General features: G+C 36.4%; 1 protein-coding gene across 1 annotated transcript in view; it reads right to left on the bottom strand.

Annotated features, from left to right (window-relative positions):
- Window positions 1-14,878, bottom strand: part of LOC128636245 (mucin-5AC-like) — a 154,854-nt gene that overhangs the window by 69,057 nt on the left and 70,919 nt on the right. The window contains exons 8-10 of the mRNA XM_053689282.1: window positions 2,669-2,769; window positions 795-946; window positions 580-718 (exon numbers count right to left, since the gene is read on the bottom strand). Coding sequence (XP_053545257.1) covers window positions 580-718; window positions 795-946; window positions 2,669-2,769 — 392 coding nt within the window. The remainder of the gene's footprint in view (window positions 1-579; window positions 719-794; window positions 947-2,668; window positions 2,770-14,878) is intronic.

Here is a 14,878-nt window from a genome sequence, read left to right as displayed (position 1 = left end):
TGTTATGTTCTTTTATGCCCAAAGTAGGGGAATTATCCTTTTTTTTTGTTGTTATAATGGTGTTAAAAAAAAATTAAGGTTTTATTGATCGTCATTTATTATTACTGTGTTCAAGTTTAATTAATTTAATTATTACTGTGTTCAAGTTTATTTTTTATTATTACTGTGTTCTACAGTTTAAAGCTTAAATCAGCCAAATAAATTCTATAGATTTCTATGCAAAATTGGACACCTTACATTACATCAAGGAACAAACAGTTTGATATGCAAAAGACAGTGCTTTCGATTTTCCAAATTAAAAATAAATAAATAAATCAAATTTAAATAAAATAGTCAGTTTAAATGTGAAAAGGAGTAATTAGTAAAAATATATTGTTCTATTGCGATTACAGAATAGTCTTTGTTTTTAATTTAAATCTGAATAACTTATTAAAATTGCCAAATATAAAATGTTTTGTCATAATAAAGTACATTTTGATCTTCATCTCTAATCTTTACACATTTTATTACATATTTATACAATCTGGTTAGTTCTTATCATTACTTTTGTACTTGTTTATAATAGGGCAAGATCAGTACCTCTGCCAGAGTATATTGACAGTCTCCATTAAAGCTGTAACGTTTCCCATCAAATGTAATATAGTGTCCATCTCCATAAACAGTACAGGTTGAGAGACAAGTATTGTTGGTACATTTCCACATTCTATCCTTGCAAACACTGTGGGAGAATATGATGCATATATAAGCAGTTATCCTCCACTTTGAAATAAACGTTATTAATTGTCTATACATACCAAGTGTTACATCTAATTTTGATCTCGTCGCCTGTATTATAAATGGCCTCATTGTGAATGCATGGACAATTGATAGGATCGATGCAGCCACCGTTTTCATCAGAAACAAGTCCAGGAGGGCAGACACAGCCAGATTTGCATCTTGTGCTGTACTATGGGAACCAAAGACAAACAAAATTAAGTATAAAAAATATTTTCCTGTCAAAAAAACTTTACTTCCTCACTTTCAAAGCTCCAAAAATACCACTCACTTCAATGCTTTACACAAGCCTTCATTTTGTGTCAACGTGAATAGTTCCCATGGTTGAAAGCCTGATTTTATGGTTATTTTGTTTGCTGTTTTTCATAATAGTAGATATTATAGATGTGCATTTATGAGAATCCGAATGTGGAAGTAAGCGGTCACTTGTGCCATTTGGATCTTTTCTTAGCCGGATTTAATCTAGTGAAAGATCATCAAACTAAGATCTGCGCAAATCCATATCTTAGTGTGGTGATCTTTCACTAGAATCTATCCGACTATGAAAAGAAATGTATAGCTGGAAATAGACGTAGACATTCAGGTGCTTTGTTAGCATCTGAATGCGGAAATAAGGGGCCCTTCGTTCCATTACGGGTTTTATTCTAAAAGTACAACACACTTTGCACAGATGTAGTTTGTTGCAATTTCACAAGAATAAATGCGGCTCCAAATAGAGCTGAACTGCCTTCTTCTGCATTCAGATGCTAACAAAGCATTCAAAAGTCTATATGCAAACACTGCTGCAATATAGGACTGTAGCCCCAATGAACTATAATAGTATAAAAACAGCCGTTAATAAAATAATACAACTAAGTGTATATGGCATGGTATATGTGCAGACTCTTTCAAAGCAGAAAAACACTCTCACCTTTTTCCTGTGTGCAGGGACTAGCTTTTGACATCTTAAAGATGGACTCCACAATGTAAAAATAGGAGTGAATAGCCAGTAGGCGCACTAATAAAAAGTTAATCCTACATTTCCAGGCTCTGTTGGACACAATTCTGCTAAAAGTGTGGAAGTGTGTGGAAATCTCAGGCTATGTTAGTCATGTATACAATTTCATGTTAATAGCTGGTGGGCCATGGAAGGTGTAATGTACTTTCCTCTACCATTTTTACAACATCTGCAGGAGACAGCATCCAGTAAAGGGCCCATCCAAGGCAGATGGCAAACCTGTGGCATAGCCACATGGGGAAAATATTTTTACCTCCTGGATGAACTCCTGTTCATATCTCTGTCCAAGAGGCACAAAAAAAGAGGATAATAGGTCTCAGGTCAGTTAGATAAATTATATCACTAATGTGAAGATCAGCAGTACTTTTAAATTCACTCCTCTTCCTCTTGGAGGCAAAAAACGGATTGAGGGAGAGTGGGAGCATTTAAAGCCTTGGTATGTACAATATATTGGGGCTGATTTATCAATGCTTCAACTGATAATACGCTGGAATATCACGTCAAATTAGGTGCAAAGTTGATCCGCCGTAGTTAACAAAGCATCAAGATTGTGAAATGTTGAAATGTGTGACATAATAAGGCCGTCGTATGTAGATTTGCAGCAGCAATGTCTGGCGAGCGTATTGACTCCAGCGAATGCATAGAGATTGATGCAATGATAAATCGGCCCCATTGTATTCACAGATAGTGAAAAAGGAGATATCCAGCTGCGGTGTTGAAAATGGGCCAAAGTAGATTTTGCAGTGTTTGAGTGGTCAAATTAAAAGCATGGTGCATTCAGATTCTAGGCCTTAGGTTTGATGTCTCTTCTGTAGAACATAAAATTACTGCATGTTCTGTTATAATGCTATAATAATATTAACAGGCATCCTTGCCATTCATATCTGTAATACTTACACACTGCAAATCCAGAGTTTGACAACTTTTAAAGCATTCAGCTCCATTGGCATCTGGTTCAGATTTGCTGCAATCAACAAAGACCATTGGAGCAGTACATACTAGAAAAAGAAATAAACTTTTCAGTTGGGTGTTTTTATAATACCGTGTTAATACACTACAGGAAATTTACATTTTAATTTGTAATATAATAACATAGAAGATGAGGTTGAAAGAAGACTGAATTCCACTGAGTTCAAACTATACAAAATCAATTAGAAAGCTGATTCATTTAACACGAGCAATCATATCCCTGAATTCTTTTTCTAGCTAGAAAGGTATCTAAGCCATTTTTAAAAGTATATGTTATTTACATCCAATCCCCTTTTTACATATATGGCTTTGGCATTGCTTTTTGGTAATTAGAAGGCCGCTAAATGCCGCTGCGCACCACACTTGTATTATGCCCAGCAGTGAAGGGGTTAATTAGGTAGCTTGTAGGGTCTATTTTAGCTTTAGTGTAGAGATCAGCCTCCTGCCTGACACACCCCACCCCCTGATCCCTCCCTGACCCCCTCAAACAGGTCTCTTCCTTCCCCTACCACACAATTGTCACTGCCATCTTAAGTACTGGCTGAAAGTCTGCCAGTACTAAAATAAAAGTTTTTTTTAAAATATATATATATATATATATATATATATATATTTGCAGTGTTGAATCTCTCCTTAGCCCCCAACCTCTCTGATCCCCCAAAACAGCTCTCTTACCCTGCCCCCATCTACTTATTTGGTGCCATCTTGGCTATCTGCCAGTACCCAGTTTGCTGAAGATTTTTTTTTTTATAAAAAATGTCAAGTTTATGTAGTATAGCTGCCCCCTCAATACCCTACTCCCTCCCCCTACCAGATCCCTTTCCCAAGATCTATTTCCCCCTCTCTTCTTCCTTTCCTTACACTTTGCATAGCGGTCCCAGTCCCATCCACTACTGCCTGCATGGTCCTGCTGCCCCGTGCCCGCTCTCAGACCCATCTTCCGGCCTAACCAGAACTCCCTCCAGCAATGGGCCTCCTACCTGCCTCCCTGCTATGGCTCCCACCATCAACGATCGGCACCATCGCTGGCCGATGCAGAGAGGGCCATATAGTGGCTATCTCTGCATCAGTGGCTAAAAAAAGGGTATTACAGAATGTGCCAGGCAGGTCCTTGGTCATTAAGTACCGGTTTTCGTAGGATGTGCCTGGCATGTCCTCGGTCGTTAAGGGGTTATACATTTATATGTATATATACATTATAGCCCTTTCCATTCAGATACATTGTCATATTCTGTATACCCTTATAACTTTTCATTTTTAATAATTTTTTGAATAGTTTTATTAGATAGTGTATATATGAGTGTATATAAGTGTAACACATTATTTTAATATATTTATATTATGTTTAGTGCTACTTTAATTTAAGCTGCAACCCTTTACACTCAAGGGCTTCAGTCGCTCTAACCCAATGATCGCAAATTTAATTTGCGCTTGTGCGGTTGTGTTTACTTTTAACTTATAATACACGTGCAAAGCTAGCACAGGCATGATATTTCAATATAATGCGCTAAAGTTAGTGCACCACTTGTAATCTAGACCTAAATTATTTATTTTTTGATGATTATACTTAGTTAAGAGAACAAAAAATTGATTGTTAATATTATCCTTATTGCTTGTAAAGAAATATTTTCCAGATGGATTAGTAAAGTCTCTCCTTCTATTCAAAAGGTTAATATTATGTTACTGAAACAAATGGTTATTGAACAAGATGATATCTGACATCTTCTATGGTTTGGATGGACATAATTTGCTACAGCAAATTATTTACGCTGTCTGCATTTAACATTGCACAGGCAATGCTTGTGCAATGCCACGCCCGGCTGGCTGGCAGCCAATCGGCCTCTAGCAGGGGCTGTCAATCATATAATCATATTGGATCAGGATGATTTCAATCTACCATTTTTTAGGTGGTGTACACTCAGGCTACTTAACTATCTTTTCAGGCAATCCTGAAACGATGGGCTTGCAATGCAACCCATTGTATTTTCCTAACATTTTAACTCCTTTACTAGAGTGCATTCATTTTCGGAAAATGCATCATAAACGAAAATGAAAATACAAATGAATGCACCAACTAATATTAAAGAAAATGAAAAATACTGATGTAATTCACCAGTATAAAAAGAGAGATGCACTCAGCTAAGACAAAACAAAAGCTAGAAAAACGTCAGTGCCTGTTTATTTTAGGGTGCCACTCAGGGTGCATACCCTTTTAGCACACTATGCCCCTTCACAGAGAAAAAATATCCTGTAGCATATCAGTCTGACCCTGCCCAATGACAGTCCAGCACCGAAATACCAGGCAATTCTTCTCTGAACAAGAGAAACAACAACCCCAGACGATCGTTTTGGCCTTCTGTGGGCCTCGTCAGTGAGGTGCAGTCGCATCTCTCTAAGGGCATGTGTGCAAGGAGTCCACGTCTGGTTTCCCCTTTTACTCTTAGGGAGACCCAAGAGCAATTTGCATAAATATAAAAAGAGAGAGAGAGATGCACTCAGCTGAGACAGAACAAAAGCTAGAAAAACTTCCGTGCCTGTTCATTTTAGGGTGCCACTCAGGGTGCATACCCTTTTAGCACACTATGCCCCTTCACAGAGAAAAAATATTCTGTAGCATATCAGTCTGACCCTGCCCAATGACAGTCCAGCACCGAAATACTTCACCAGTATTCATTTGTTTCCTTTCATTTTTTAAGGATTAAATACTTACCTTAATGCTTGAAAGTGTGCTAACCCGATCCTCTTCTTGCAAGAACCCCAAATGCACTAAAAGCAGGCTTAGTGTACTCGGCTCCCAGGACCTGCACTAAAGTTAGCTTTAAGCTAGGATTGGTTAGCTCACTCTCCAAAGCAAGTTAAGTATTTGTAGCTACAAGTGAACTTTTCACATGTAGCTTTGAAATATTTAGATTTGTTTTCATTAGATGTTTAACAGAAATTTGATTGTCATTTCACTTTTTAACTAAACAAAAACTAATAGTCAGCCACCAAATATTCAGGGGAAACAAATTTCCTAAAATATCTGAAAATAAATTTTGTCCGAAACGAAATGTTCTGGCCTGCACATCTTTATCCTTTATGGATTTATTTTAACAAATGTATGCAGGTGAGTTTGACTCAAAATACGCAATAAGCTAATTAGACTGATAGAAGCAGATATGAATGTGAAGCTAGAAGAAAATTATTTTATTTGCTTTAAAAATTTCTGATGCCAGTTCTGTGTGCTAATAGAAACATTTTCTTTCTATTCTAGAGAATGTCAATACTTCCTAAGGATGGTAGTGTTCTACTTGCTGGGATGCCAAGGTTCAGCCTTCTTTTGTAGAGAATTGAGTGAGGTCTGCTTGTGTGAGGATCAGCATGGGGATTTCACTCCATGCTAATGAGTTTTATAGAACTGAGTCTAAAGTAACAAAATATGGGACTCTTCCATTCCCAGTGTATTTCTCATATCATACAGCATTTTAGTGCCTACATGCTTTTAGAGAGGCCCCAGATAATAATGCAAAATCTGCTCCCCTTAAATTAATTCATAATTTTAAAACTAGAAAAACTGAAAGGTAGATTCTGGAAAAAAAGAAGTCCCATGTATTAAATGTATATGTTTATCTCATACTAAACAGGAAGACTTAACACACACTACTCCTTAACCAGTGACCCTGCAACTTGCATGACATATTATTTTTTGGTGCTGTTTTTTAGTGAAGCATTCTTTATTTTTATTTTGACCTTTATTTAAGACTTCAATATTTTTGAAGGTTTCTATCATATCACTACTTTGTTTTCTCTCCCCAAAGCTGTAAAAAAAAATTTTCAATATTTTATTTATAGACCATATAATATTTTATTACATTCAGTTCCATTTCAAGCTAATTTATGTCTTTCTGAAAATATAATAACATAAACTGTGCACAGTATTTCAGATGAAGTTTGAGTAGGCATCAGGAGTTGCATATATATCGCACCTTTTTGCCTCAAATACCTTTTCTTATTAATATTGTAAATATTTATGATTATCATTACTCCGTATTTTATTTCAGCAATACATTAATATTTTCAGGATAATCATCATCAAAAAATACAAAATGGAAATTATACACAATCACTTTCATATTTAATTGTATGATTCTAATCTTTAAGAAAAGAACTGTGAGTTATATTATTTTGAAAAATCATTTTCTTTTTAAATTGTGCTTACAACATTCATTGGAAATATGATTTATATTTATATTCCTTAACCCATCTTATGAAATATCCCAAGTCATTTTAAAATATAAAGAAAACAAATTAAATATATATATATAATTACCTTCAGAATAAGATCCAGTACAAGTTAGATTTCCTTTGTTACAGGTGCTATGAATATGAAAAATAATTAAAAAAAAATTAATATATTAACTTATTTTGAAACTGTGATATTAGAAACACTGAACTAAAAATCTGATCCCTTATAAAGGGTTTGAGCATTCATAAAGTCTTGTCCTGCTTCCATATGGAAAGGACTGGGATTAGACTTCCACATAAACAGTTTGATGGATGCAATAATAATACTAATAATAATAAGAAGAAGTAGTACTAAAGTATTCCAAGCAAGAACAAGTACCAAAATGTTTATATAAAATTAAAATAAATAGTTTAAAACAAATGTAAAAATAAAACTAATAATAATACAGGGAGTGCAGAACTATTAGGCAAATGAGTATTTTGACCACATCATCCTCTTTATGCATGTTGTCTTACTCCAAGCTGTATAGGCTCGAAAGCCTACTACCAATTAAGCATATTAGGTGATGTGCATCTCTGTAATGAGAAGGGGTGTGGTCTAATGACATCAACACCCTATATCAGGTGTGCATAATTATTAGGCAACTTCCTTTCCTTTGGCAAAATGGGTCAAAAGAAGGACTTGACAGGCTCAGAAAAGTCAAAAATAGTGAGATATCTTGCAGAGGGATGCAGCACTCTTAAAATTGCAAAGCTTCTGAAGCGTGATCATCGAACAATCAAGTGTTTCATTCAAAATAGTCAACAGGGTCGCAAGAAGCGTGTGGAAAAACCAAGGCGCAAAATAACTGCCCATGAACTGAGAAAAGTCAAGCGTGCAGCTGCCAAGATGCCACTTGCCACCAGTTTGGCCATATTTCAGAGCTGCAACATCACTGGAGTGCCCAAAAGCACAAGGTGTGCAATACTCAGAGACATGGCCAAGGTAAGAAAGGCTGAAAGACGACCACCACTGAACAAGACACACAAGCTGAAACGTCAAGACTGGGCCAAGAAATATCTCAAGACTGATTTTTCTAAGATTTTATGGACTGATGAATTGAGAGTGAGTCTTGATGGGCCAGATGGATGGGCCCATGGCTGGATTGGTAAAGGGCAGAGAGCTCCAGTCCGACTCAGACGCCAGCAAGGTGGAGGTGGAGTACTGGTTTGGGCTGGTATCATCAAAGATGAGCTTGTGGGGCCTTTTCGGGTTGAGGATGGAGTCAAGCTCAACTCCCAGTCCTACTGCCAGTTTCTGGAAGACACCTTCTTCAAGCAGTGGTACAGGAAGAAGTCTGCATCCTTCAAGAAAAACATGATTTTCATGCAGGACAATGCTCCATCACACGCGTCCAAGTACTCCAGCTCGTGGCTGGCAAGAAAGGGTATAAAAGAAGAAAATCTAATGACATGGCCTCCTTGTTCACCTGATCTGAACCCCATTGAGAACCTGTGGTCCATCATCAAATGTGAGATTTACAAGGAGGGAAAACAGTACACCTCTCTGAACAGTGTCTGGGAGGCTGTGGTTGCTGCTGCACGCAATGTTGATGGTGAACAGATCAAAACACTGACAGAATCCATGGATGGCAGGCTTTTGAGTGTCCTTGTAAAGAAAGGTGGCTATATTGGTCACTGATTTGTTTTTGTTTTGTTTTTGAATGTCAGAAATGTATATTTGTGAATGTTGAGATGTTATATTGGTTTCACTGGTAAAAATAAATATTTGAAATGGGTATATATTTGTTTTTTGTTAAGTTGCCTAATAATTATGCACAGTAATAGTCACCTGCACACACAGATATCCCCCTAAAATAGCTATAACTAAAAACAAACTAAAAACTACTTCCAAAACTATTCAGCTTTGATATTAATGAGTTTTTTGGGTTTATTGAGAACATGGTTGTTGTTCAATAATAAAATTAATCCTCAAAAATACAACTTGCCTAATAATTCTGCACTCCCTGTAAATAGTAGGAGAACTAAAATGAGAACAAAAAAACCAGCTGCTGATATAAAACATATAAATGATGTAATAAGGGAAAAAAATGTAAACCATGAGTACATGATGGGGAATAAAATAAAAGCTTGGTGTTTATGGAGCGGTAAGCTACCGAAGACAGCTAAAAGTAGTTTATTGCTACATTTTAGTACCACATTTCAATTGAAATGTATTGCACAGTGCGTGCAGTCGGTCTTTTCATGTATATGTAAGTTAAAGTTGTGTTGACACTTCCATACGGTTTCAGATTTTTTGAAAAATGCACAATAATAAGTTTGTTTCTAGGGTAACCTGACCATAGATTATAAAAGATTATGTTAGCGCCTGCGCTCCTTACCTGTGATTGGCTAGAAAGGAAAAGACATGGGGGTTGATTTATGAAGCAGCGGATGCTGCTTCCGACCCACTCTGCTTCAGGTTCACCTGAAGCGGAAGTTAAGCAGCAGTGGTTCTAAGAGCGGTCCTAAGACCACTGCTCCTTAACTCGTCCAACATCTCTGAGGTGGTGGACAGCAAACAGCTCGATCGAATACGATCGGGTTGATTGACACCCCCTGCTAGTGGCCGCTTTTGACAGTGCTTAATCTGTTTGCACATTCAATGGAAACTGGGTGTAATTTTGCGCTTTTGGCCTTTATTATTTTTTATGCAACATATTTTTTTTATCATCCGAACCCAAGCTTCTGGTAATGGGCAATGATGGAAAATGTGGCATTGCAAACTGTTGATAAGGGTAATGGCTTCCGACAGCAGTTTTTTTTTTTATTTTGCGACCTTGGGAAAACCATTTATGGAAACAAGTCCTCTACTGTTGGATTGTGGAGGATGACACATTTTCATCCACTGCACTGAGCCCAGATTGCAAAGGACCATAACAACATATACTGTATATATAATATGCCAGAGTTTAAGTTTGTAATTGATAGTTAAAAAGCAAGAAAATTCCAAACATAAACTGCCCCATCCCTCGAAGGAACTTTGCATAACATAATCAATGGAATTACAGTGAAATCACAAATTATATCATTAAACGGACACGAAACTCAAAACATTTTTTTAATTAATCAGATAGAACATATAATTTTAAACAACTTTTAAATTTACTTCTATTATCAAATTTGCTTCATTCGCTCAACACAGTCAATAAGCCAAGGACAAGAGTAATATATGTGCAGTCACAGTCAGTAGCTAGCTCCCAGTAGTTTATTGTTGCCCCTGAACCTAGTTATGTATGCTTTTCAACAAAGGGTACCAAAAAACAAAGCAAATTATTTAATAAAAGTAAATTGCAAAGTTGTTTAAAGTAGCTTGCTCTATCTGAATCATGACAGTATAATGTTCACTTTACTGTCCCTTTAAAATCATAGATGACATTACCTATGACATTATCAATAACACAACAGTCAAATAAGCTCTAGATCTACTGCACTCTGTCAATCCCTTCAACCTTTATAAAAAATCCAGTTTACCATCTAAGGCCTCCTCTCCCTCATATCATCCTCTACTCACCCTGACACTTTTTTCCTCCCTCATACACAACCATCTTCTTACCAACTAATCTCCTCATTATGTCAACTCCTCCTCACTTTCTCGGTTCTCCTGTTCCTACAATAAGCTTCTACTCACCTTTATGTCATATATTTATCACCCCACACACCACCACCTCCAGTTTCCTATCTCCCACTTCCCATCCAGCCATTAATTACCTCATTCTTCTACACTTACAGTATACCTGCTCTTCGTATTTGTATCCATTTTTTCTTACACACAGCCTCATTATTGTATTTTCACCCACATGTACCTCACCCTATCAGCCCAACTCTCCATTTTAGCAGTCCATGTTCATACTTCCAGTCACCATATTACTCTCCTCCCTCTATTCATCCCCCTGGCATAAAGTATCCTTCACATCTTCTCACCATCTGTGTCTTATATATAGGCTCTGTGGGGGTGCAAAAACCTCCACCAACATTTGTTTTCTCCCCCATTTTGAACCCCTTCTGGTAGCATTTACACAGGATGCAGAGTCAGCTCTGTCCTGCCTCTCACTGCCTTGATGTTTCTCACTCTAGCCCTGATATTCAAAGGATAGGCAAATGGGGGGAGGGTCAGTTAGAACAAAATAGAACAGAGAGATCAGTCTGTGAATATGTCACTCCCTTAATATCTCAAGGAAGGGATGACCTAAGAAATGTCACATTATAAAGTATAGAGGAAAGCACAACAAGTAGTAGCAGAAAGCGCATGAAAATTAAATGTATGACAACAAATGCAAAAAGCATGACAGGTAAAATGGGGGAGCTGACGCTCTTAGTTGCAGAAGAGGACTATGATGTTATCAGTATAACTGAAACTTGGTGGGATGATTCACATGACTGGGCAGTTAACTTAGAGGGGTATACATTATTTAGGAGGGACAGGAATAATAAAAGGGGTGGAGGAATCTGCATGTATATTAAACCTAACCTTAAACCTACAATAAGGGAAGATATTTATGATACAAGTGACAATGTAGAGACCCTGTGGGTTGAAATAAAGAGTGGGGGGAAAAATCCTAAAAAAAATATTACTAGGAACATGCTACAAGCCTCCCAACATTAGTGACCCGGAGGAAACTCAACTACTTATCCAAATAGGTAAGGCTGCTAATAACAGTGCTGTAATTATGGGAGATTCTAACTACCCTGATATAAAAAAATCTAAGAAGGATAATATAGGTACATTAAATGTGTGGAGGGTAGCATGATAAATAATGACAGGGAGAAGGCTGAGGTACTAAACCAGTTTTTTTCTTCAGTATACACAAGAGAGGAACCAATGAATGATACTTTGGAACAAAATAGAACATGCCAGTCCATACCACTAACTGGGTTTTGTTTAGAGGATATCAGGAAAAAAATGGAAAATATTAAGGTAAATAAAACTCCAGACCCAGATGGAATAAACCCAAGGGTGTTAAGGGAACTTAGCACTGTTATAGACAAACCTTTACTCTTAATTTTTCAAGACTCATTATCCTCAGGCATGGTACCCCAGGATTGGCGTAAAGCTGATGTGGTGCCACTCTTCAAAAAGGAGCAAGGATTAAATAGCAACATCTCTATTTTTGCAGATGATACTAAGTTAAGTAAGGTCATTAGGTCAGAGCAGGACGAACTCTCTTTACAAAGGGTAACAAATACCATAGTATCACAAAAAAGAGAAAATGTGAAATAAATGTGATAAAAATGCAAAATAGAAGTGATAAATAGGGACACAAATATGTGTTTAAACATAGACAATTGTGTAAAGTTCATATAAGGATATATGGATTCTTCTTGAAATTCTTAAATCTTCTATTTTTCTTATTTGATCCTCATATAAAAGAAAAGATATGCCACATAGCGTAACTCTGCAACCTTATTGCAGTGCAGAATGTATATATGCAAATTATTACTCACATGGGATGGAGCTATAACCAAGCTCAGGTGAATGCGCACACCCACTTTTATACTGTTGGGTAAACAGTTACTTGTACAGGATATTTGAATAAAAGGATTTATTAAAATACAAATATAAAAAGCGTCACAAGAGCTGCTGAAAACACCATGTACAACAGGATTGGCAATACAATATAGTAATTGTTCAGATTGAGCTAGACACAATACCAGAGACCGTGGTAAGGAGTGCAGAAACTAAACCACACAACCTCCCCCTTAAGAGTCCAGTATATGTTGCTCTCCTTATTGGTGTGCAGATACTTGGAAGGACGCCAGGGAACGATGTATCCGACGTACGTTTCGCTAATGAGCTTTATCAAGGAATGGTGTGCGCATGTCCAAAGACCTTATTTGAATCCTTCAAGTTCGTTAAACCGGATATCCGGTATCAAGTCCTCAATTTTGGAAGTGGGCATAGAATTTCATTTGAGGTAAAAAACGGGCTGTCTTAAAGTGCAAATGTTTCAAGTGAAAACTTTAGACAATATATATGCATTAGCATCAGTTAAGGGCAATCTTATTTAACGAACAGTACTCACTTATAAGCATCCTAAACACAATTTACTGAGATAGTTTTCTCTAGCGAGTCTAATATATACCATATCGGTAAATAGCATTTACATCATCAGTGAATAATATTTACAATTATTGTATACCAAATCAGTAAAGAACATTCATATCACTTTCTAATATTCTGATATTTTTTATCTAAACCAGAATTATCTGTATTCATATTAGTTAATCTAAATAGGGTCCTGCCTTCTTAGTGATTGCATCAAAAACCTAAATTCATAGTGTATATATTGATAATTTTCTACACACAATTAATGCTATTTGATAGCATTATTAAAATTGAGGAATACACACAAACAGTGTACAGCTCCACAGTATCACAGGTGCAGGTGGTGAGAGGGACTGTCAACCTCAATAATATGTAGAAAAATTAGAATATCCACAGCACCACTGTAAGTTTTCAATGCTTTATTGGAACATCTTTATCCCATGCAGGTACAAAGTAAGTAGGCAGCAACATTTCGGGATGTTATCCCTTAATCATGCTAATGAGCCTCATCTGTTGAGGTACATTTATAGGCCTACATATTAACCCCATGTATAATGTTATAAAGTGAATTCTATCACTTAACACCACCACCTAGTGGTTACAAAAATTATTACAATGTTAAACACATAAACACAGTTAAAAACAATATACAATATACCTATTCATATGTTGTTAAAATACATATAATTTTTACCAATACTTGATTTTTACAATGTAATTCATTATCTAAGGACCATTGCAATTTTTTATAATACATAAGTATATATTACAGAAACACTTTAAAGTCCAGCTCTCTATTAACGCCTTTAGGAATTAGAGCATCCAATTTATGTATCCAGTATGACTCCTTTTGTTTTAATATGGTTTCCCTATTGCCCCCTCTTCTTAAATTATCCACTCCATCAATTATTTGCCACCTTAACTGACTTATATTGTGGCCTGCACTCAAGAAGTGACATGATACAGGGGCTTCTTGGTCCCCACATCTGATATTGGATCTGTGTTGACTCATCCTATCTCGTACACTTCTGGTGGTCTCACCGATATAGATTTTGGAACACAGGCATTTAATTAGGTATACGACATAGGATGAGTCACACGTATAGAAATTGTTAATACTAAATGTTTTCCCTGTTTGGGGTGTTGAAATTCTGTCCCTTTAATGACTGCACTACAGCTTGCACAGCCCAAACATGGAAAGGTTCCATAACTCTTTTTAGTTATGTATTTCTGTTTCTTCCTAGATCCTAAATAATTTCTAACTAGAATATCTCCCAGGTTTTGGACCTTGCGGTATGCCATCATTGGTGGGTTTTTAAAGGATACAACATCCATATTACAATTTTTCAAAATATGCCAGTGTCTGGATATAATGTTTCTAATTTCTCTATTGATGGGGTTAAACTGTGTGACACACACTACCCTCTCATCATTCTCTTTCTTAGAGACACTAATTCCTTTCTCCTCTGGCTCCTGAACCCTTTTAATCTCACTCTCAATCAATTTCACAGGGTATCCCCTTTGTATGAATTTATCCCCCATTTCTTGTAGTCTATTTTTGACTAGTGATTCTTCATTAACTATCCTTTTCACTCTTTTAAATTGACTATGTGGTAGGGAATTTTTTAAGGGTTCATTATGAAAGCTCTCATACCTTAGTAAAGTATTTCTGTCTGTTTCCTTTCGATGTAAATCAATCTTAAAATTACAAGTTTCCTTATCAATATGTATTACTGTGTCCAAGAATACCACCTTTTCTTCACTGAAGGTCAATGTGAATTTTAAATTATTAACAGCCAAATTTAATTAATCAACAAATGCCAATAGGG

The sequence above is a fragment of the Bombina bombina genome, chromosome 7 (assembly GCF_027579735.1).
Source record: "Bombina bombina isolate aBomBom1 chromosome 7, aBomBom1.pri, whole genome shotgun sequence".
Taxonomy (NCBI): domain Eukaryota; kingdom Metazoa; phylum Chordata; class Amphibia; order Anura; family Bombinatoridae; genus Bombina; species Bombina bombina.
This window is presented reverse-complemented; position numbering and strand designations above follow the sequence as displayed.